Raw genomic sequence first — 22,098 nt, 5'->3', positions numbered from 1 at the left:
TAGTCCCTTTAACTTTATCTGGTCGGCGTATTTTTTTATTCGCTATTAAAAGAAGGTAAGGTCTTATTATAATATAATTTAGAATTCCTTTAATTTTTCGATTTATATAGTCGCGGTTAATACTAATTCTCCTTCTAGGGGTTTTCTAATAATTTCCGGGTCGTACCTGTAATTTGTTTAAAATAATAAGATACGTATAGCTTCGTTATCTACGTTATTATAAACGAATTAAGTTATAAATAATAATTACGCCTAATTATTTTATTTATAATTAACGTAACAATGTAAATACTATTTTAAGGTTTAATTTATCCGCTCGGTTTATTTATTCGTTTAGGGGTGGTAAGCTGTAAATAGTTTATGCTTAATTCTAAATTATACTATAAATAACTTCTAGAATTTAGCGGTAAACAGTTTATCTTTATCGAAAATAATTATTTCGAATAGCCCGTACTAATTAACGATAATTCGAAGGAACGTGTATATTAAATTATTAATATCGTTAAATTCTTTATACGGTAAAAAATAAGTATACTTTATAAATTTATTCGTAATAATTAAGATATTATCGTAATTAACCTTAATTAGAGGTTTTTTTAATAGGGGTAGCTTAATAACGAAATTAAGTGCGATATTTTTCTATGCTTTATTTAGTGGTAAGATCGGCTATAATTCTTCGTATAATCGATATCGGGTGGCTTTAGTTTTATTATAAAGGTTATATTTATTAATTACTTTAGCCACGGTTAGTTTAAGGTTCTTATAATCGAATTGCTTAGTAATTCTTTTCCAGGTTTTAAATATCCCTTAATATCCGTGTATAAGATACTTATAGAATTCTTTAATAAAATCCTCGCGATACTGCTCGGGGATAAAATCTTATCTCGGTAAAAGGCGAGACCGTCGCGGTCTTCGAGGTGATCTTTAAAGTAATTCGCGGGGTTAAGGGTTTAATTAAATTGTTAAAACTTAATAACCTATTCGTCGTTATATTAAACGTGGTTTATAACGTTTAATTATTTTAAAAGTACGAAGTTACCGTTTTAATCGTAAATAAAAATTATCTGCGTTTTGGGCGGAACCTTTTTTTAATAGTTCGGTTGTCGGCTTAACGCGTCGGCGCGACCGTTCTCGTTACTTTTCTAGTAAATAATAATAAAGTTAAATCTTAAAAAGAATTTAAATTATTATACTTATTATTTATTTAGCTTTTTAATAATAATAAACGTTATAAAGTTTTTATAATTAGTATAGATTTTAATTAGTTTTATTATTCCGTTAAAATAATATCTTTATTCTTTATAAGCTTTAATAATAGTTATTAGCTTTTTATTATAAATTTAGTAATTAAGCTCTAGTTTGTTAAGCTTTTTCGAAAAGAATACGACCGGGTGCGACTTTCCGTTATTATTTCGTTAATTTAGTTATCCTCTGATCGTATAATTTAATATGTCGGTTTCAACCTTAAAAAGTTTAAACGAGTTTATTATACGAAGTATTAATTCGTTAAAAATTCGTTCCTTAATATTATAAAAGGCTTTATTTTTTTTCTCTATTTATTAGAATAGTTCGTCCTTTTTTATTAAGTTCGTTAGGGGTATCGCTATTTTACTAAATCCGGGGATAAAAATTCGGTAATAGTTAGCTAATCTTAAAAAGGATCTGACTTTTATAGCGTTTATAAGCGTAAACTATTCTCTAATTATTAAGATTTTCGAAGGTTTTATTCGGATTTCGCACAAGGATATCACGTATTTTATAAAAGTGACGGATCGTTAATAAAATTCGCTTTTTTTAAATTAATTATTAAGTTAGCGTTCTATAATTTTTAAAATATTAACTTTATATATTCTCGGTATTATTCGTTATTTTTAGAATAAATAAGGATATTATCGAAATATATTATAACGAATTTATTAAGGTATTTTTATAAAATATAATTAATTATAAATTAAAAGTTAATTAATATATTAATTAAGTTAAACGGTATAACTTAATATTCGAAATAGCCGTACTTAATTCGAAACGCGGTTTTTTACTCCTTTTCTTTTTTAATTCGGATTAGGTTATATATATTAAAGAGGTCGAATATTATAAAAATTTTAATATATAATAGTTTATTTTATAAATCGCCGATTAAAAGTAAAGGGTACCGGTTTTTAATAATAATTTCGTTAAGCTTCTAATAATTAATATATATACGCTATTTAGGTTTCCCGTTTTTACTCTTTTTTAAAACGAAGAGGATAAAGAAGTTTATTAATAATGTAAATGGTTAGATAATTCCTTTCTCGAGGTTTTTTATAATATATTCTTTTAAAGCTTGTTCGTATTCTTGGTTAAGTTTATATATAGGTATAAATAGGGGTTTTTTCCTATTTTTAAGGGGTATTTTATAATTCTACCGTATATAAAGCGGTAAGCCTATTTCTAATTTCTTATTAAAAAGTGTTTCGAATTACCGGTACTTTTTTAGTATAATTATTATAACGTTTAACTTAAGCTTTTTAATAATAATATATATTTTAAAAACTTTAAGTTTATTAAAAGGTCGCTTCTTAAACCGCTATTTATTAATTAAACCTTTTTTTAATATATCTTATAAAAATTAGCTTATTTTTTAATTAATTTTAAAATTATTTACCCGTAATTAGGATATTTTTAAAATTATATTATATCTTATAACGTCTATAATATTACACGTAATTCTTTTATAACGTTTTTCGATATTAACTAAAAAGTTCGCAACTTCTTTCCGTACTTCTTTATTATTATAAATTATAAATCTTTTATCGACGGTTTTAAATCGGTATAAAACGTTTTTCTCCTATTATTCGAATTTAAAGCAATTAACGATTCATAGTGAAATATAGTTTTTTTACGCTCCGCTATTAAGTAACGCTTTAATATAAACTCCCTTTATACTTAGTATTAATATAATATATTTATAGATAGCTCGATTATCCGTTATTTAGCATAAGGACTTATTTTGGTCCGCTTATTATCGTCCTTTTATAATAAGCGGCGTTTATTTCCCGAACGCTGGGTCTATAGGTTATTAATGATATCTTACGATCGATCCTCATATCGTCGCCATTATTCCCTCCTTTCCTTATAAGGCGCTTTTTAATATACTAGTAAGGGTATTTCTATACTCTTCCCCGCGTAAAGTGCTGTCCTTAATACTTAAAATTCGGGTTTTTTTAATAATTCGAAAGTTTATTAAATTCGCGGTAATTTATAAACGTTTTATAAATTCTTTAATATAATAAAAAGGTTCTCTTATTAGATATATACTTATACGTCCGGAAAATATTAAACGCTTTTTTTTAAACGTTTATAAACTCGCGATTTTTTTTAGGCGTATTTAAAATATTAATCTTTAAAATACTCCTTTTAATCTCGTTTTTTTAAGTAGTATTATTATAGCTATCGTAAGTTTTTTTATATTAATAAGTACGCGTGTCGTCCGTTTAAAATTAATATTCGGATTTTTTTAATAATATAATCCGGGTATGGTTATATAATAAGTTATTTATTAATCTTTCAAAGAAATTATTCGTATTCGAGTTTCTTTACGAGGTGTTCTATATAAATATCGTATATATACAAGATTTATAAGAGCGTAAAATATCCTTTGTAAATAAAAGAAATTTATAAGCCGTTCGTTATTATATAGTTATTATAGATCTTTTAATTAAAACTAGCCGTAATAAATATTTAGCGTAAGTATTTCAAACCGGGGTAAAAAATACTAGGGATAATTAACCATCTATTAATCTTAAGGTTTTTAAATTTAATAATCTTATTTATTAACTCGTTTATTAATATACCTATTAAACGTTCGTAGTTTATTAATTACTCTAGTTAGCTTATAATACTATCTATCGGATCACTATTTTCGTTATAAAGAAGGGGTTACTCCCTTCGCATTATCGCAACGCTTCGGCTATAGTCCTTCTCGCTTTTCGGAGTTTTAAGGAATTATCTAGTATTTTCTTTATCTACTAAATAAGAGGTATACCTATTATTATAATAGGCTATCTAGGATAAATTATTATATTTAATAATAACGTTATTATTTTTAATAATTATTATAAAAGTGTTTTTTATTTTAATAATATTAACGTGTCATCCTTTTAAAACTTATTAAAAATCTTTTTTCAATACTCGATATTTTCGAGCGTAATATCCTAGTTTTTAATAATTATAATAAGTATTACGTAACTTTTTATCCTATTTATCATATTTAGTAGCGTCGAGGTTTATAGGCCCGCTATAATAGCTATACGCCGTAGTATTTTTAAATAATATATAATTATATTAACATAATCGCCCTATATTAATTTAAGTTTAATTAGTTTATCGCTAAAATCCGCTTTATTTTTCGCGGCGTTATTCGTATATACGAGTATTAATTTTAATAGTAAGCTTTATATACGAGAAAAAATTATCGGGGGCGTCGAGCCGGTTAAGCTCGTCCTTAATATTATCCTTTAGTCTTCGGTAATATATTATAATTTTCGTAACTTCGGTATAGTTTAGTCGAGTTATAATACGCCGGAATTCGGTTGTATAAAAAGTGGCTAATCCTTTTTATTTAAAGGTTTTAAGTTCCTTCTCCGCCTGTCGCTTTTTATCGGGGTCCTAAAAGAATGACTTAAGGGCTTATTTAAAGCCGTCGTAACTCTTAAAAATATGCTATGCTTCCGTGCGGTATAGCTTAACTTATTAATTATTTTTTACAAGTTCATCTAAGTAAAGTTTAAATTAAGCGAGTACCTTACTTTTAAAAAACGAGGTAACGTAAATAACTCGTTAAGTAAAATTTTAAAACATTTTTTTATAAAATTATTAATAAGTTTTAACCTAAATAAAAAAGCTTCAGAAGTTTCCGCTTATTCTATTAAAAAGGGTTAACGTATTAATCTTTATACCCTTTTTTAATATAATAAGGGTTTAAATAATATTAATAGCTATACGAAAAAAACGCACCTTTTCGCGTAACTTATCAATATTATAAGGTATTTATTTTAAAGTGCTTTTAACTAGGAGCTCGTTACGCTCTTTTTCAAGCTTAATATAATAATATTAATAATTAGCGCTCTTTTATTTAAATTCTTTAATTCGCTTAACTAACGCTTATTATATAAGCTGGTCGTTATTTTCGTCGCTATTAACGTCTATAACAAGGTCCCGTTAAGAGGTATTAAAAGTAACGATAAGAACTTTTCCTTATCGAACAATATTACTAGGGTTAAATATAAATATAGTTTTTATAATATTATTATTTAAAGGTTTAAATAATAACTTATAAGAATAAAAATAATTAAAATATAATAAACGTTATTTAAATTCTAAAAAAAACCTAATAAAACGTATTAAGGTTTATATTAATAATACGAGAAAGTATCCGAATATATAATAGAAGTCGCTTTTATCGATATAATAAGTAATAGTTTATAAAAACGAAAGTAATTAAAATATATAGGTTTAAAAGTATTTATAATAGTTTCGTTAAAATTGTTTATTTTATTAATAAATTAAAATTAATATTTAAATTAATTATTAAAATAAAAAGTATTTATATAAAATATATAAAAAACGTTTATTATTATATATTTAATCCTTTTTTTATTAATCCGTTAAGTTATCCGCTAGCTTACGGTAATCCGTTATTAGCTTATTATAATTCATCCTTTAGATCACGGTGATCTAATTTAATAACTTACTCAGGAGCGTCGTGATCCTATCGCTCCTAGCTTACTTATTAAAGCGGTAATCTAGTTACTCTTCGTTCCGCGGCTTTTTCCTAACTATTTTCCTAGGCCGGGTCTATCCTTTCGTTATTTAAAATACCCTCGTAATTATGTTTATATATTTTTATAACGTAAGAAAGTTTATATTAATATGGTTAATAATGCGGTCGGGTAGTTATAACGTCGTAACCTAGTCGGGGTATAGTAGTTCCGTTCCGGCGAATAGGGTCTTAGCCGCATAGTTAAGTCGGGTTATAATAATTAAAGAGCGGCGGTTATTATAATATAAAAAAAGAGATTCGCGATAGTTTTTATTTAAAAGCGTATAAATAAACGACGAGATTATAATACGAAACGACGGATTATTATTAATTAAAGCGAAAGGAATTAATTAAATCTTAGAATAACCTTATTTTAAAGTTATAAGGGGCTTATCGCGATTATTTATATATTTATTTAAAGATATTTATTAACGCGTTAATAATATAATACGCGATCCCCTTATTTTTACTTACTTTATACCCTTACTACCCTTTACTAGGGCATTTTGCGAGAATTACGGAACACATTCGTTTCTACCACTTAAAGATCTTACGCTAAAGATATAGCAAGGACTACTAAATAAAGGGGGGATAATTATAATAGTGTTATAGTGCGTGTAGACTAACCACTGCGCCACAAAGCAAAAGCTTCGGAAATGACTCTTCGGGTCATTTCTGTCCAATTCTACGCCTTAAGTGCTACTCCGCGGGGGACCAACCCGCCGATCGTAATATTATACCCTCTTTCTAAAGGTATACCCTTATACTTAAGGCAATAAACCCCTAGTACTATATAATTTATTTAAGCTCGATATAGAGAAATTCTAAGGCTTTTATACGGGTAACTAGTCCGTATAAAGCCTTGCCCGCTTATTAGCGATCTTGTTTAAGTAATTAAAAAGAGCTCTTATTTAATAAATATAAGAATTAAACTTATATTTTTTATTTAATAAAAACGAAGAGTTATTATATTATAATACGTATAAATTAATTATTACGCTATAAAATAAAAGCTTCGGAAATAACTCTTCGGGTTATTTTTATTTAATTTTACGCCTTAAGTGCTACCCCGCGGGGACTAACCCGCCAACCGTAATAAATAAGATAGAAGAAGTATCCGTACGTCCTATAGCTCCCGGGCCCCTCTCTTTCCAGTTTCTTTATAATATCCCACATTCTTATAGAGAATATATACGAGACAAGCGTTAACTTTATTCTATCACACCTGTATACTGCCAATACTTAGGGATCGATGCACTTTTATACTAATAAGTAATAAATACTTTTCGTATAAGATTTCGTATATTTATTAAAGTATTAAATTTAATCCTCGTTTCTCTCGTTTATAATCTAGTCGTTTTTAATAACTACGATTACTTAATTCTTTAATAATAAGCTATTTTTATATTAAAAAAGAGGTGCGTTTTTTTAATAAATATAATATATAAAGAGATGACGTAATCGTATAATCCAACGCTTTAAATAATTATAACTTATTTTTAATCTCTTTATTAAACTACCTTAAGCTTCTCGTATTAATTAAAGGTTATAACGATTATTTTAAACGAGATTTAGCTTATAAAAAAGCTAGTCTCGTTAAAATTATAAATATCCTCCTCTTAGATCTTATATTTATTAATTATATTTTATACGAGGATAAATTATGTGCGATACGCGTCGAGATTTTCGTAAAAAACTCTTTAATAATCGATTTTTTAATTAAAACGCTTCTAAAGGTTTAATTATTATTATATAAAACTAAAGGCTTAATTAACGCCGACGCGTTTTATATCACGTTAAAAAAAGTAATTAATTCGTTATATCTTTAATATTATTTATTTAAAAAAACGATTACGAATTTAATTTAATTATATATTAAATTATTATATTTTCTTTAAAAATAATAAGCTTTTATATTAATAATTATATATCTTATTATAAAATATCGCTATAATATTAAAAACGTAAAGTTATATAAAAAATATTATAAATTTATATTATAAATTAAAAACTTAATTTAAAACTATTTTAAAGTATTTAAAACATTAATTATATATCGCTTTTTTTTAATTATTAACTATAATAAAATAATAAAAGAGAGATAAAATAGACTTAGTTATTAAGAATTGCGGGAAAATAGTTAATTAGACCGTGTGGTCAGTTAGACCGTGGGGTACGTTAGGTGGATTATGTATATATGTAATAGAGGTGGCCTACCATACCATCAAACACAACCAAACACACACCCTGATTACCGTTTCGCCCAAACCCCAAACAAGGCAGCCAGCCGCATAGTTATTTATGTCATCAACCTATGTCATGACGATGCCGCCGCCGCCGCATCTGCTTCGTTTTCGTCGTCGACGACGTTGACAACGCCTTTGCTCATGATCACATAGTCGGGCACGAACACCTTGCCGAACCGGAGCTTGCGCGGCTCCGGCGACAGCCCGTCCTTCGCGAACCCCCGCCGCCGATAGAAGGCGAGGGCGCGCTCGTTGCTCAGGAAGCACGTCAGCATCACCTTGGCGACCGTCGGGGTGTGGCGGGCCACATGCTCGTGGTACTCGAGGAGCTGCCGTCCCAGACCAGTCCTGTGAAAAGTGTTCTTGTTAGTATATGTAGTGTAAAAATTCTCTTCTACTTCTTCTTTTTCATTATGGTGGTAAGTAAGTAGATAAAACAAGCAAAAAACTTATATGTACACATACCCTTGCAGTTCCGGCTTGAGGTGGATCTCGTAGCAGTACACGACCGGCTGCCCCTCCTCGTACGTCGGCATGAGCGAGGTGAAGCCGCGGATGTCTCCCTTGCCGTTCCGGACCAGGAGGTACCGGAGCTCGGCGGACCGCATCTCGGCGCGCTTCTGGCCCGGCTTCCAGCCCATGGACGAGGGCTCGTAGTCGGCGCGGCTGGTCTCCTCGACCAGCCCGAGGCACGCCGCCAGGTCCGCCTCGCTCAGCCGGCCCGCGCCGACCAGGCTGAGGCCGTAGGCTTCTTGCGTCTTGGGGTGCGTCCACTTGTTCCAGTCGGGGCTGCTGTGTGGTGATGGTGTTAGTCAGAATGTTGATGTATGACGATGTGTGCAAGGGCTGGTATTGGTGGTGTGTCGTCAAGGAAAAAAGAAAAACTTACCTGGGACGTAGGTGGTCTGCAATGAACTGTGCATCGTCTTTTCTATTCACCAGTTCGATTGGGGTTGGCGTGCCGCGCTTGCGCTTCTGTCTCGTGTTGGTCGTCGCCATAGCTATGTAGGGCTTGGGCTTTTGGATGCACCGACTCCCTGTTGCTGCGAGTTACCTTCTGCTATGGGTTTCGAGCATGCGCGGCGACGAATGCAGACATAAACCCGAAATTTCGAACTCTCATGCCCATGAGTATAGAAGCAACATCAAATCACTTCAATTACTTCAGAAAAGTCAGGATCAGAAAGAAGAGTGAGGATCTGGGTAGCTGTTGCTGCTCTCTCCCACCGTATGCAGAAACACCTTCGAGCATGATGGTCCCCACCCCAGTAGATGCATAAACCCCACGTTAGCTCTCCCAGAAAGCTCCAGTTTCTTTTTCGGCATCTACATAGAATTTGGCATCTCGAATTTCGAAGTCGTCCGTCGTCAGCAACTCAGACCATTGGCACACTCTCCCATATGCTATTTGTAAAAAGTATTTGTATAAAGAATTCCAATGCCTTGAGTGATTCCGCCTAATCCCGCATTGGACATGCGCTATTCGACGGCGAGCCGGGCTGCCTCCGTGGTAGGAAGGTCGTCCCTACATGGAATCCGAAGCTATGCGACCGAGGCGCCTCCTCGTCGAGGTGGTGGTAGTGGTGGTGGTCGCCTCGGCGCAACCCTGAGCTTAGAGCACGTACGTATACAAAATATTACTTTCCTACGTATCATTAACTTGTCAAAAACAAACACATGTTCGATTATACTAAGTGAAACCCCCCTCCTCTTGTGTTACTAGTTTCTTCAAAGATCACGAGTCCTGGCTTTATACCGAACCATCCTCCGGGGTACAGGCCATATCAAGGATGCAACGACAAAGGCCGAAACCCGCAGCTTTGCGCGAGCCGAATTTGAGAGGCATCGCGGCGTTACCGACCTGGTAAGCCAGCCTTTTGCCTACCTATCAAAACTGGTGTTCACGTACGAGCTGGCGCTTTCTGATCTCGCACAGGGTCACATTAGATATCTCTTGTCCACGGGCAAGAACGAGTGGGAAACCATGGAGAGATACATTGGAGGGATGTAGATTTGGAGCAGAGTCTGGGCTGGTTGGGCGTCTCCCATGCAGACGAAGAAATATACATTTGTTAAAGCTTTAGGCCTGACAGCATCTGCAGGCCATCGCCCCGTTGCCTGGTCTCTCTTTCGCTCAACGCTCGACGCTGTTCGTTTCCGATGGCTGCTGCTGTTGCTCCGGTATGCTATTCCGCCCTAGCAAACCCCCCTGCCGCGTCTACCGTAATTTACATGTTTCGTGAGGCTTAACGTTACAACTCTGTCTGAATGTGGTCGTCTTCTGAGAATGTCTTGATTTGATCGTCGGGGATTGTCCGCTCGAATTCGTCATCGGTCAACTTTCAATCGACCTCGACCAGTTTACCCTTGTCGCTGCTTGTGTCGCGGGTTCGCACTGCAGATGATGTACAGGTATCCTCGGTGTCTCTTGTTCGCCTTCCTTCGCACCACCTAAAAGATAGAATTAATAATCGTTAGTTATCATTCGCAATGTTCACTGTGAACTCATCCGATCGATTTTTCGCGGTCCAAAAAGAAGGGTCTGGATTTCTCCCCAAACTAAATCGCAAAGCAAGAAAACCCCCGTCCGTCCTCGCCTTCGTCCTCGTGACGTACCTTGCAGTGTTCGCATCGCTTCTTGACCGAACTGTGCACCTTCATCCCTCGCGACTGCTGTTGTATCGTCGGCTGCAGCGCCTTAGCCGCCGTCGTCGCCAGCGCAGTCGTAGGTCGCGCAGCAGATCGCATGACCGCGTGGGAAATGCAGCGCATCGACTGCTTCGTGGCAGACGCAGACGCACGGAAAGCGGCGGGCCTCGAGGCGTTGAGGGTCATGGACCGCATGAAGGAGGAGAGGAGCGACATGGGCGCTGTCGTCGTCTTCGACCTGGCTATCGACGGGTTGCACATGATCGTAGTCGTCGTTCGTCGTGAATTGTCTGATTTTCGGTGGCAGTCTGGCGTGGGGGGTGCAATTAAATTGAATCCAATTGCCAGGAATCGGGAGCGTCCAAAGTCTGAGATCCCATCCACCCGGCCTGGGCCGATTGGGCTGTCCGGAAAAACTAGGCTCCCCGATAAGCTGCTTCATGAACCGCGATATGCACATAACCCGAAACCCAACCCGCTTTACCCCGGAGCCGGGGTCAGTTCTTGTTGCAGGTCATCAAGCAACTTCAAGGAAAATTGACCCAAGATCTTTTCTTCTTCTTTTTTTTTTCTGCAAGTATAAAAAGTCTTAGGAAGATATGGCACAGCAGGTGCTGTTCCGTTTGACTAGCTCCAGCACCAGAGCGCCATGTTGAAGATTAATCGATGTCATGCCACAGGTATACGAAAAGGACGGTAACAAGTCATTTATCTGAATGGGAACTGCTCGGCACAAGTAAGAAGATGGCATAGCATGTAAAGTGAAAATAAGTATACCGCAAGCTGTACTGCCTACGCAATACATACCCAGCCACGGCTCTTTCCCCACCGGCCGGGTTCTCTATGGCAGACCCCTAGTTCTGGTATAACAATCCATGCCTATCATACACAATCATCAATAGCGCCGCCTTTCTTCTCTATTCTCCTGCTTGGTATCTATGTTTCCCCAAATTTCATTGTTGAGGCACCAGCTCCGAATCTTCTTGCTTGGATACTTGCTCACTCACCCACTCAACCACTCGTTCCCCTGTAGTCAGCCGACTGATTCGGACAACTGGCGCAAGGCCTCGACATGATCCTCCACCATGCGCTCCAACAGCCCCAACGAAACCACGTCCTCCCCCCCTCCGGGTGGCATTCGCGACAGCGCTCGTCCTCGTCGTACGGCGGCACCCGCTTCTCAGGGGATGCAGAAATCGATCCAGCTGCCGAGGTAGTCCAGCCGGTTGCGCGAGCTGTCCTGGAACTCGTGCTCGCGGTAGATGTCCTCGAACTCGCGGAAGCTGAGCTTGCCCCAGCCCCCGCGCGTCTTGGCCTCCTCCTCCGCCACGTCCAGCCGCTTCCACGTCTCCAGCGTCGCCTGCATGATGTGCGTCTGGCGGTGCTGCTTGTGTTTGTCTTCCGTGCCGTTGATGTTCTCGTTCTCTTTCTCGTTCTCGTCCTCTTCCGACCACCCCTGTCCGTTCTGGTCGTCGCTGGTGTTGGCATGAAGGGCCTCCTTGCGGGAGATGTGCGTGGGCTCCAGCGAGGACGAGGTAGATGAGGTAGTAGTAGCCTGGACAGGTGGGACTTCTTGACTAAGACGTAGCTCGGCTGCATCGTTGGGCCGGAACTGAGGCATAGTCGGGTCGGGGTAGATTCTGTGTGCAGCACATACGTCGCCTGGGTGGGGGTTGGATCAGACTGGTGCTCCGTGTTGGTGTGAGCATCGACAGCAGCGCCGTTAGGAGTATTCCGTTCTTCAGGTCTGGTCTGAGATGTTCCAGCATATTCAGGAGGAGGAGGTTCGACTGTGTAGCCACTAACTTCCAGTAATTCCTCCAAGCCCTGCTGCTGGGGCGCTGGGTGTGCATCAGTGCCAGAAACGGGCTCATCATCCGGAGGCGTCGTGGTCGTGTCCACCTCCAGGTGTTCGAAGAGGTGACGGTACTTGTTGCGCTCCGCACGGGTTTCCGCACAACGAATCGCCAAATCTTCGGCTTTCTTGAAGATATCGTCCAAGAGCTCGTTGAAAGCTTGTTGCGTGACCTGATACAGGATCTCCTTGCCAGCATCGCGCTCGGCATCGGGAATTTCCATGCCGCCCCATCTCTCCAGTACGCTGCGCGACGAGGTAGAGGGATTGGATCGGATATCGAAATCATCCGTGTCCGCGGCAAAGCGAACCTTCGAAGAGGATCTAGAACGGGGAAGGAGCCGGCTGGGCAGACTTGGATGATTCGGCAACGCCATTCAGACTTTCCAGCACGTCTTCGTTCTCATCCCAGCCTTGCGGGGGGAAGGGCACCCTCTTCGACGTCGAGGTAGAACTGACGCCGCTTCCACCGTTCAAGAAGCTGTCTCCTAGCTTGGACTCTGCGGCGTCTCTCGTTGCTCAGTCTTTGGCTATTGGCCGAGCCAGTTGGGTGCGGGACGCGAGTTATAGTAGCAGCGCGCCGATTGGTGCCGTTTATGTATCGGATAGAACCTCTGGAATCGCCAAAGCGGATTTCGGGCACTTCGGCGTCGCCATCAGGAGAAGAGTGATCTTGGTCTTCGGAAGAGACGCTGTCATTATCATCCACCGGTCTGTGAGAAGTGTCATCACGACTAATAGATGCGATAATATCGTTGAGCTGGCTGTAGTCGCCGTTGACCAATGATTCGAGATCTACGATGTTTTGGGGCGGACTCGTGAGACCAGAGAAATACCTGGAATCAACATTGCTGGAGCGCGGCTGTCGAGAAGACGAGCTGAAAGATTCGGTGAAGAAGCTCTGGTTGGTATTGCGAGCGAACAGGCCGCTGAGTATGTCCTCCCGGCTACACGTGTCTGGCTTATCTTGGTTTATGACGCCAACTTTGCCATCATGGATGTCGACGTCGCCATTCGAGCGGAACACCTTGCCTTCCATGGGTCGCGAGTGGTCAGCCGGTGGCACTCGGCCTTCCCTGCCAAACAGACTACTCAGGGGAGCCCTGCTGTTGACCAGTTGCTGTACCTCGGTTGCTGCCATCATGTGGTCGTCCAGACCTTCCAGGATGTCACGGTGCATTTGCTTGTAGAGTACGTAGTACGCCCGGAACATGCGAAGAAAGTCCTTTCGACTGACAAAATCGTCGCCATCAATATCATAACCCTCAAATGTCCGCTTGAGCTTGTCTTTGCGCTTTCGATACGAGACACCGTGAAGAAATTCCTCAAATCCGATCAGGTCGTCCTTGTTGGTGTCGTAGAATGCAAACATCCGGTCGTGAATCAAGTTAGGCGTGGTGTGTTGGTAGCCGCCCGAGGGGACCAAGCAACGCTCGAAAGTCTTGCGGTCCATGGCCAAGCAAAGTCCAGTCGGGTCGTCTCTCCATTCCGTGTTGGCAATGAAAGTCCACTGTTCCCAGAAGGCGTCCAGTTCCACGCGCTCGAAACCCGTCTCATTGGCCCATTTGGCGAGCAGATGGCGCGGCAAGTTACGCAGAGCATTATCTGGATCGCCGGGATACCAGGCGGGCTGGATCTGGCGAGGACCGAACGGGGGCGCGGGAACCCTGACCTTGTAGAAGACGTGCGTTTTGATGTGGAGGCCTTGCGACTCGCAGACCTCGCACAAGTCGAAGTCGGTGCAGTTGGCGCAGCGGTAGCGGATGCCCCGGATGGGGACCATACCGCAGCCATTGCACTGACATCCGCGATGGACGTAGGCGTTGCGACGGGCATTGTCCTCGGATACTCTAAACAGCAGGGTAACAATGTTCTCGCCGGTCCGCTGTCGAGGGGCCTGGGAAGGGTCGTTATACCAATCGTCGTCATTGTTTAAAGGTCCGAGCAAAGGGAGGGTAGCGTTGTTCGTGTCAGCGTTCTCGTCTCCTTGGGCTTGGGCGTCCGACTCGGAGGAGTCATCGGGACGGAGGGAGCGACGACGGTTTCGACGGACGGCATTGCTTCGGTGCAGGCCCCTCGGACCTTCGGCAGTAGTATCTGAAGCCTGGAAATACTGGGAGAAGCAGTAGTAGGAGATGGATACAGCGGCGACGGCAGAAACGAAGGTGATGGCAATCCTCGGTCGCGTCAAGGTCGAGGCTGCTGCAGTTGATGTCGAGGACATGACGAAACTGCGTTGACGCTCATAGCGACAAGGCCTGGCCTCGATAAACTAGGTTGTTTGGAGATTCCTGCACAGCAGTGCTCCAGAATTGCAAGGTTAACGTGACCGATGACATGGGCGTTCGATCCGGAGAAAAGAATCGTACGTCTTGTTGCTGCAATCTGGCTGCTTGAAATGGCCCGACTCCAGGCGCGCGGGCGCATGCGAGAGAGCTGATGGTTGATTGGGATGTTGAGAATAAAGCGGTCATGGGCGGCAAAATCGGAGCTTTCCTGTGTGTTAAGTAGCTGCATCAAGTAGCTGCGTCATTCCTTCACCAATGCGATGCGGATATTCCCGAGCTTGACATTGACTTCAGATCACCTTCAGTCAAGGATGATGCATGATTCTGATTCACCTTATGGCAAAAGTACGACGGATGTAGAGTAAATATTGGCAGATTGGCCACACCCAACAGCAAGATGCAAACAGCATTGCTTCTTGATCTCACCCGTCCCACCTTCACTTAGACACCTAGGTGTACCTGTCTAAATCGCCTTACAATTTACCAGTCAAAGCACTATCGTAAAACGATCTATGGCCTTTTCTTTTGCTATCTGAAGCCCATCGCCGTCCTCAGACTCGTGGTGGAAAGTTACATTCTTGAACCCAGCTGTTCACCCCGTGCTTACGTCAAAGTTTTGAGGGCCAACGTAGACCTGCACCTCGCCAGTCGGCGACTGCTGGTTGATCCAGATGATCTCGTCGGGCGCGATCTTGTGGGTGCCGTTGGTGAACGAGCCGCCCGGCTCGGCCTGGTACGACAGTCGCAGCTCGGCGCCGCCGTCGCTGGTCTTGGTCAAGTTGAAAGCCGTTCGATAGTCGCTGCAGATCGTCCACGGGACCGAGGGGAAGACTTGGTAGCTGGGCGGGGTGGCATCGCATGTGGCCGGACTCGAGTCCTCCGAGAAACCAAAGTCCAGGTCTGCACTGTACTTCCATGTTAGTTGTTATCCCGTGTGTACAGTATAGTACGTTGGTCTATTGTGGCAAGCAAGCACGCAAATAAGTATAACCACATACTACCCATCGCTTGAGTGGGGAAGCGCCCCGGCGATGAAGTTTTGGATCTGGAAGGAGGATCCTCCATATTTCTGAGCTGCAATGGCTCCGAACAGGATGGGTAAGAGATGAGCGACGAATCTCATTTTGAAGTATGATTCTGGTTGCTGTTGGGGAAAGGCGAGTTGGAGACAGACCAGCAGTTGCGATGAAAGGGGTGAGGATAACGGCTACTTGCAAAATTGTGAACTCATGTAAGTCGGCACTGGACTGTGGAATGCTGAGTATCTTCATATATATACGTGAGACTTTATACATCGGCTCGCCACATGAATAGTGTTCTATACTACTTTACGATCGAGTGGCCTATGGAAGCCTATTCGAGGCCCTCGGTCTCTTCAGCATTACACAAGCAACTAGGGCAAGCGAAGGGCCTGGTCGTACCGAGCGACCTATGACATCGCACATGGCAAATCCATCTTGCTAGGAAAAGCTCAGCTACAATTTCGGCACATACAGGCAGGCGAGATGGCTCGGTGCTTTGCAAGACCTGAAGACTGACAGATCGAGGCCAGGCGAGGTTAAAGTCGACGAGCTTGGAGCCATCGGCTGTATAGCATCCTACCTGGCCAGGAGAAACGTAGCAAGTGCAAAAACAAGCATTGTTTTAGGATCAAGGTCATACAGCAAGACAGGGCGTGTAATGTTCTTACAACCTGAGTCTCCCGAGTCTCCGCGAGCCGGCCATCAGCGGTAGCTCGAAGGGGTGGATGCTGCGGGAGTGGCCGAAGGTGCTCGGGAGTAAGTGGAGTTCGGCATTCTAATTAACAATGGGAGCTGACCACTTAAGGCGTGCATACTGCAGTATGTACATATTGAACAGGTTGCCTCGCCCGCCAAATCGAGTTCATATCGCTTGGCGGCAACTTCAAAAGATAAAGTCCTTAGCGGCCGCAGTTGACGAGCAAACAGCATGCGAAGTACGCAGCTGGTCACTATACGAATGGCAGCTGGTCAAACTCCTCGTATCGCACAAGAAAGGCAGCGCCTACGCGGTCACGGCCTGACGAGTCTGGATTGCGTGTCGCTTGGGCTGACGGGGCTCCGCGGGCGTACAGTAACGGCTAACCCAATTGCTAAAGTTAGCCTCCATCCTTTTGCCTGGTGGTTGGCAGCCGAGCCACTGCCAAGCCATCAACTGCCGCCACTAATCCCAGTCAGGGCGGATAATCGGTTCTGGCTGCATGCCAATGTCGACAACTTTTGGCAAAAACGAGGGTATGTTACAACTGCGAAGTTCGAGTCTCGGTAACCTGTACGTTGACTATACATATATGCATGTATAGACATATTGGGTTGCTGTGATTGTATTGCATTGCAAGGGCATGAAGAATGATGTAATGTCGTAGGAGTAGATTCATGGGTAAGGTTAGTAGACACTGTAGGGTTGCGCTGCCCAGCGTCTAAAAACAGGGCGCAGTCAAAACAAACCGCTAAATCCTCGACGATCAGCTGCCGAGGGGCCACCACCCGATGACCTTGCGTGTTTCAGCGCTTTTGCCTATCCCGAAAGCCAAGGGAAGCATGGCCATCGATGCAAAAAGGGTGGCTGTTCATTGTCCTGTCCACGTCAGCCGACCCCGGCCAACCATTCACTCTGGCTTTGCCGCATTGCCGACCAACCTAGGAATGAATGAATGAAGAACCGGCCATTTTCAGCCAACCTCACAAATAACTTCACTCACTTTTTCTCCAACCTATTGAAAACACCTACATACGTTCGTTTCCTACGTGTATACACACCGACACTCGCTCTGCGACAAATTGATTAATTGGTTGGAAAGACTGCTTTGTACTCCGTACCACAACACACCAAAACACATCGCGCCTGGAGAGCGACAACTAAAAATATGGCGCCGCTTATCGTCAAACCCGGCAGTCTCCCAGTGGATCAGCTGGTCCGGACCGCGAGAGCCGCCGTGGTTGCAGCCGGCCCGGGGTTGCTCACCTCGCCTCCCGCGACGTCCTGTACCGCCGGGACCTAGCCGTCACCAGCGATGCCCAGAAGGTCACCCTCGGTGTCATCGCCGCCTACGTCGTCGCCATCGCCCTGCTGTGGAACTTACCCTACGTCCGATGGAGTCTCTGGCCCTTCAAAGTAAGTTGTTGCTTAGTTTTCTTCTTGCTTACTCATTCCCATCCATGTGAATGTGCTATGATACGTATTTCACCATGAAACTAACAAATTTCGTCTCATAGATGTTGGTCATCGCGTTCCACGAGTTCGGCCACGCCATCACCGCCGTCCTCACCGGCGGCCACGTCAAGTCTATCTCGCTCGACCCGCGCGAGGGCGGCGTGACCCACATGGTCGGCGGCAAGAGCGCCATCACGCTGCCGGCGGGCTACCTGGGCTCGTCCCTGATCGGCGCGCTGCTCATCTTCTGCGGCTTCGACATCGTCGCGAGCAAGATCGCCAGCATGGTCCTGGCCGTCTGCTTCCTGCTGACGCTCTGGTGGGGCAAGCGCGACTGGCTGACCGTCCTGACGGTGCTGCTGGCCGTCGGTTTGTTGGTGGCCTGCTGGTTCATCGTGCACGCCGAGCCCCTGCGGTTTGTGGTTTTGTTCATCGGCGTCATGTCGAGCCTCTACTCCGTCTGGGACATCTGCGACGACCTCATCCTGCGCAAGGTCAACAGCTCCGACGCCAGCGTCTTCGCCAAGCGCTACGGCGGCTCCTCCCAGTGCTGGGGCGTCATCTGGTCCATCATCTCCCTCATCTTCATGGCCGCCGGCATCGTCGCCGGCATCGCCGCCTTCCCCCAGTCCTTTGCCCAGCAGGAGGAGGATTCGAAGCACTTCTTGCCTACCCGATAAGGCAAATGGAGTAAGCAGTATAGTATGTCTTGACGAATCATGACGTTTCCCATTAATATAGATAGATACCCTACTTGAATTTCCATTGCTTGTTTACAATCGTTCACTTCCTGTAGTTCCCGATACTTCGACTTTTTGGTGGTGACGTCTACAAGGCGTCAGACTGTTCATGTCCAGCCTTCAGCTGGGTAATAAACAACAGGATGAATAAGCCACTTGTGTAGCTAACTAATTAATACCACGGAAAGCTCGCTCGAATTGCATTGCGCGCCTCGGTCCTTGGCATATTGATCCTACCTGATTCTATCCTCGTTGCTGGTCTTCATGCAGTCTTGGAGCTTGGAGCCCAGCGGGCACCTTACCGCCGCATCTGCTCATCTGCCTATCGGTGATGCCTGCGGTGCTGGTGCTGTTCAGGTGGCGGGCCGGGGGCGTTGCGCTGAGAACCGCTTGGCCCAGCTGTCCCCGGGTGGTACACCCCTCGCCCCGCCGCCCGCTCGTCCTCTGTCCGGCGCTCCTGCCACGCCGCCTCCGCGCGTGGTAGATCCGCGCGCTCCAGCCCAGCCGGCGACATCCCGCGGCCCGTCGAAGTTGTGTCGGTTGTAGGCCGCCCTGGTCCGATTACCGGTGGTGCGGGGCGGCGAGAGGTCCACGGTCTCCCGGGTGTGCGTCGATTGGCCGCCCGGCATCCGGGGCGTCATGTCCATCGACTCCACGGCTGACTCTATGCCGACTCCTAACAGTCTCCCGCCTCGGGTGCGGTAGCCCCTCGAGATGGTGCCAGCACTCTCTGCTTCTGCCACGTCTATTCTCGCTTGCTCTTCGGGGCTAAGGGGCGGGGCGCCATCGGTTTCTGTCGTTTCTGCGGGAGCAGTGGGGAATTATACGAGGGGCCAAAGACTGCTGCCGAGGCAACGTTGGAGGTGCTTGGGTGGGTATAGCCGCTCATGTCCGCGTAGGTGCCGGCACGCGCTGTCGAGGCCGCCGAGCTCGAGCCCCCTGCTGTATCGTAGGTGGCGCTCCCCTGAGTTCCAAGGGACGACGGCGCCTGAGACGGTGCGAACGTTGTGCTGTCATAGTAGCCCGTAGAGTTGTAGTATTCTATCGAGCTGGGGTATCCTCCTGTTGTGTTGTAACCGGTGCTCTGGGGGCCCAGGGTCGAGTTCATGTAGCCCGAGCTCGCATAGTTCGTGGAGCCGGGGCCTGCTGTCGTGGTGTAGCCGGTGGTCGGGGGCCAATAGGTCGAGGTGTTATAGGAGCCATAGTCTCCTGACGAATTGCCGCCCCAGTACTTCCCGCCGCTGTCCCAATTGCCACTGCTGCCATACCCGCTGCTGCCAAACCCGCTGCCATACCCGCTGCCATACCCGCTACTGCCGCCTCCTGATGTCGGATCCCAAGAAGACCTCTCGAGTTTGATGTGTGTGCTTTTTGTTAACTTACCAATTGGTTCGTGTCCGCGGTAGACCTTACGATATGCTTGGGTATGCTCTTATTCTCTGTTTATGCTGTAGCGCTTTTGGTCCTTTCCCTTGGAAGAGAACCCCTGGTTTGCTGAGCTAGGTTTTCCAGCATTTTATATTCCAGATTGGCCATGTTTGGCTGCTTATCATGAGAGCCCGGTATGTACCATCTTTGAGATGTTCATCCGGGACGCATCATGATTCTTGGCTCGTCTTGTGGCATGATATGTAGTACTGAATCACCATGCTCACCACTCAAGGCTGGGAAGGTGTTCGAGGAGTCATGAATCTGATCTTGTACGAGACCAGAAAGCGCAAGGAGACTTTAAGTAGCATTGTCGGTCCGTTCCTCTCTCGCTCATATACGTCACATATATCTGGTTAAATGACTGAATCAAAACTACCATCAAGTGCTCCGGAATATGAATCTAACCTCACAATCGACGGACCACCCTTGCAGTATTTGATAGCCCTTGCCAACGAACTCCTGTGACAACCGACGCCTGAAGGAAAGAAAGAAAGAGATAAAAAGCCGACATCCTGAGAAACCCCATCCTGCACTGCATTTCCATTGCCCTCAAACGTTGCTGCCCTGTAGTCACCTGGACAGCCTCTTGCTGTATGCCAACCCTACTTTATTGATCTACTACAACAATCAAGTTAAAACCACCTTGCCAAGTACAAGACTTACCCACCTACCACTCATCTACGCACGCCTGGGAGGATACCAAAAGAATCATTGGAGGACGGACGGAAGATGTGTGTATCACTTAGCCCCTTCACGTCGGCCCCGCCTGCTCTGCCCAGCCCCCTTTTCCTCCTTCCACTTCCACTTCTTCTCCGCCTTCTTCTCCTTTTCCTTCTCCTTTTCCTTCTCCTTTTCCTTCTCCTTTTCCTTCTCCTTTTCCTTCTCCTTTTCCTTCTCCCCCCCCCCCCACCTTCTTGCCGCGCTCCACATTCGCCATCGAGCCCGCCCACCCCTTCGGCGGCACATGGCGATCCAGCTCCTCGTCGGCCCAGGCGTCAGTCCGCCGCGTCCGCAGATCCACCGCGCCCGCCATGTCGTGCCCCCGTCGTGGGTGCGGTAGTCACACGCGGTCGTGCCCTGCGCCGCGTCGCGGCCCGCCCAGTGGCCCCAGCCGGTGACCGCCGCCGCGCCGGCGCCGGGGTCTGCTTGGAAGTGCTGGTGGTACTTGGAAAAGTGGCGGTGGGCGGGGGCGAGATGTCTCGATGCTCCGTCCTGTACGTCGTGACCAGGCCGGCGTCGCCGGGGAGCTTGGGCACGCCGTCGAGCGGCCGGTCGAGGTCTGCGGTCTCGGTAGCGATGGGGACGCCGCCTTCGCTGAAGTACGCGACGGAGTTGCTGCGGTTCGTGTGGTAGTAGAGGCCCGACCAATGTGCTGCGTCGTTGCAGTCGTCTGCCGCGCCGCCGGCTTCATCGGTTTCCTCCCTGGCCGGGTTGTCATTATGACCACTACCAATACTCATGGCTGCAAAGGCAGACGCTGTTCTGCACTCGTCATTGTCACTAATCAAATAATCAAGACCACCTGTCTGGAAGGGGCCGTGGTTTTCTCTGCTACTCGGGGCACAATAACTGCCCATTCCATATTGCGCTTCCTGCAACTGGTCTCCCGGGCCACTAGGTTTCAGGTCCTTCGGGCTAACGAATCCTTTGGACGGGTTGTGTCTAGGTATATTGGATACGAAACCTCAGTGTTGTTCACTATTAACTGTTCCTTCGTGTTGTAGGATTATGTTGATAGCCGTGGCTTGCTGTTCCTGTTGAATGATTCTCTTGGAATACGAGGAGAGTCAACCATTCTATCAAACCGTGGATCTCAGTACTTATAGACATTTCCTATTATGTTCACACGAGTCCTCCTCCTTGCTTGATAATGGCATCTTTATACTGTTATGTTGATTGGAGTTTGCTAAGTTTA

At 44.4% G+C, this 22,098-nt stretch overlaps 10 protein-coding genes across 10 annotated transcripts; 2 read left to right on the top strand and 8 right to left on the bottom strand.

Moving 5' to 3' along the window:
- Positions 1-8,117: 8,117 nt before the first annotated feature.
- On the bottom strand, positions 8,118-9,045 carry PG994_007142 (uncharacterized protein; the record flags this gene model as incomplete). The annotated part of the gene is made up of 3 exons (XM_066858551.1): positions 8,118-8,394; positions 8,512-8,838; positions 8,936-9,045. 3 exons carry the CDS (start codon positions 9,043-9,045, stop codon positions 8,118-8,120), a joined length of 714 nt encoding a protein of 237 aa, XP_066715493.1.
- A 475-nt stretch (positions 9,046-9,520) lies between these two features.
- On the top strand, positions 9,521-10,057 carry PG994_007141 (uncharacterized protein; the record flags this gene model as incomplete). The annotated part of the gene is made up of 2 exons (XM_066858550.1): positions 9,521-9,667; positions 9,770-10,057. 2 exons carry the CDS (start codon positions 9,521-9,523, stop codon positions 10,055-10,057), a joined length of 435 nt encoding a protein of 144 aa, XP_066715492.1.
- A 350-nt stretch (positions 10,058-10,407) lies between these two features.
- PG994_007140 (uncharacterized protein) lies at positions 10,408-10,956 on the bottom strand (the record flags this gene model as incomplete). The annotated part of the gene is made up of 2 exons (XM_066858549.1): positions 10,408-10,497; positions 10,663-10,956. 2 exons carry the CDS (start codon positions 10,954-10,956, stop codon positions 10,408-10,410), a joined length of 384 nt encoding a protein of 127 aa, XP_066715491.1.
- Positions 10,957-11,875: 919 nt separating this feature from the next.
- PG994_007139 (uncharacterized protein) lies at positions 11,876-14,774 on the bottom strand (the record flags this gene model as incomplete). The annotated part of the gene is given in 4 exon segments (XM_066858548.1): positions 11,876-12,335; positions 12,353-12,874; positions 12,906-13,050; positions 13,163-14,774. 4 exon segments carry the CDS (start codon positions 14,772-14,774, stop codon positions 11,876-11,878), a joined length of 2,739 nt encoding a protein of 912 aa, XP_066715490.1.
- Positions 14,775-15,430: 656 nt separating this feature from the next.
- On the bottom strand, positions 15,431-15,961 carry PG994_007138 (uncharacterized protein; the record flags this gene model as incomplete). The annotated part of the gene is made up of 2 exons (XM_066858547.1): positions 15,431-15,743; positions 15,837-15,961. 2 exons carry the CDS (start codon positions 15,959-15,961, stop codon positions 15,431-15,433), a joined length of 438 nt encoding a protein of 145 aa, XP_066715489.1.
- Positions 15,962-17,754: 1,793 nt separating this feature from the next.
- Positions 17,755-18,692, top strand: PG994_007137 (uncharacterized protein; the record flags this gene model as incomplete). The annotated part of the gene is made up of 2 exons (XM_066858546.1): positions 17,755-17,973; positions 18,075-18,692. Coding segments are annotated over 2 exons (837 nt in total), but the record flags the coding sequence as incomplete, so codon positions are not given.
- Positions 18,693-19,105: 413 nt separating this feature from the next.
- On the bottom strand, positions 19,106-19,393 carry PG994_007136 (uncharacterized protein; the record flags this gene model as incomplete). Its single annotated transcript, XM_066858545.1, has 1 exon — positions 19,106-19,393. The coding sequence occupies one exon, from the start codon at positions 19,391-19,393 to the stop codon at positions 19,106-19,108; it is 288 nt and encodes a 95-aa protein (XP_066715487.1).
- A 104-nt stretch (positions 19,394-19,497) lies between these two features.
- On the bottom strand, positions 19,498-20,325 carry PG994_007135 (uncharacterized protein; the record flags this gene model as incomplete). The annotated part of the gene is made up of 2 exons (XM_066858544.1): positions 19,498-20,130; positions 20,323-20,325. 2 exons carry the CDS (start codon positions 20,323-20,325, stop codon positions 19,498-19,500), a joined length of 636 nt encoding a protein of 211 aa, XP_066715486.1.
- Positions 20,326-20,921: 596 nt separating this feature from the next.
- Positions 20,922-21,149, bottom strand: PG994_007134 (uncharacterized protein; the record flags this gene model as incomplete). Its single annotated transcript, XM_066858543.1, has 1 exon — positions 20,922-21,149. One exon carries the CDS (start codon positions 21,147-21,149, stop codon positions 20,922-20,924), a length of 228 nt encoding a protein of 75 aa, XP_066715485.1.
- A 29-nt stretch (positions 21,150-21,178) lies between these two features.
- PG994_007133 (uncharacterized protein) lies at positions 21,179-21,643 on the bottom strand (the record flags this gene model as incomplete). The annotated part of the gene is made up of 1 exon (XM_066858542.1): positions 21,179-21,643. One exon carries the CDS (start codon positions 21,641-21,643, stop codon positions 21,179-21,181), a length of 465 nt encoding a protein of 154 aa, XP_066715484.1.
- Between the last annotated feature and the right edge of the window lie 455 nt (positions 21,644-22,098).

The sequence above is a fragment of the Apiospora phragmitis genome, assembly GCF_038363925.1.
Source record: "Apiospora phragmitis strain CBS 135458 chromosome Unknown utg000007l:1.0-2108841.0:1.0-2111359.0, whole genome shotgun sequence".
NCBI classification, from domain to species: Eukaryota; Fungi; Ascomycota; class Sordariomycetes; order Amphisphaeriales; family Apiosporaceae; genus Apiospora; species Apiospora phragmitis.
The sequence above is the reverse complement of the archived record's forward strand: the minus strand, read 5'-3'. Positions and strand labels throughout refer to the sequence as shown.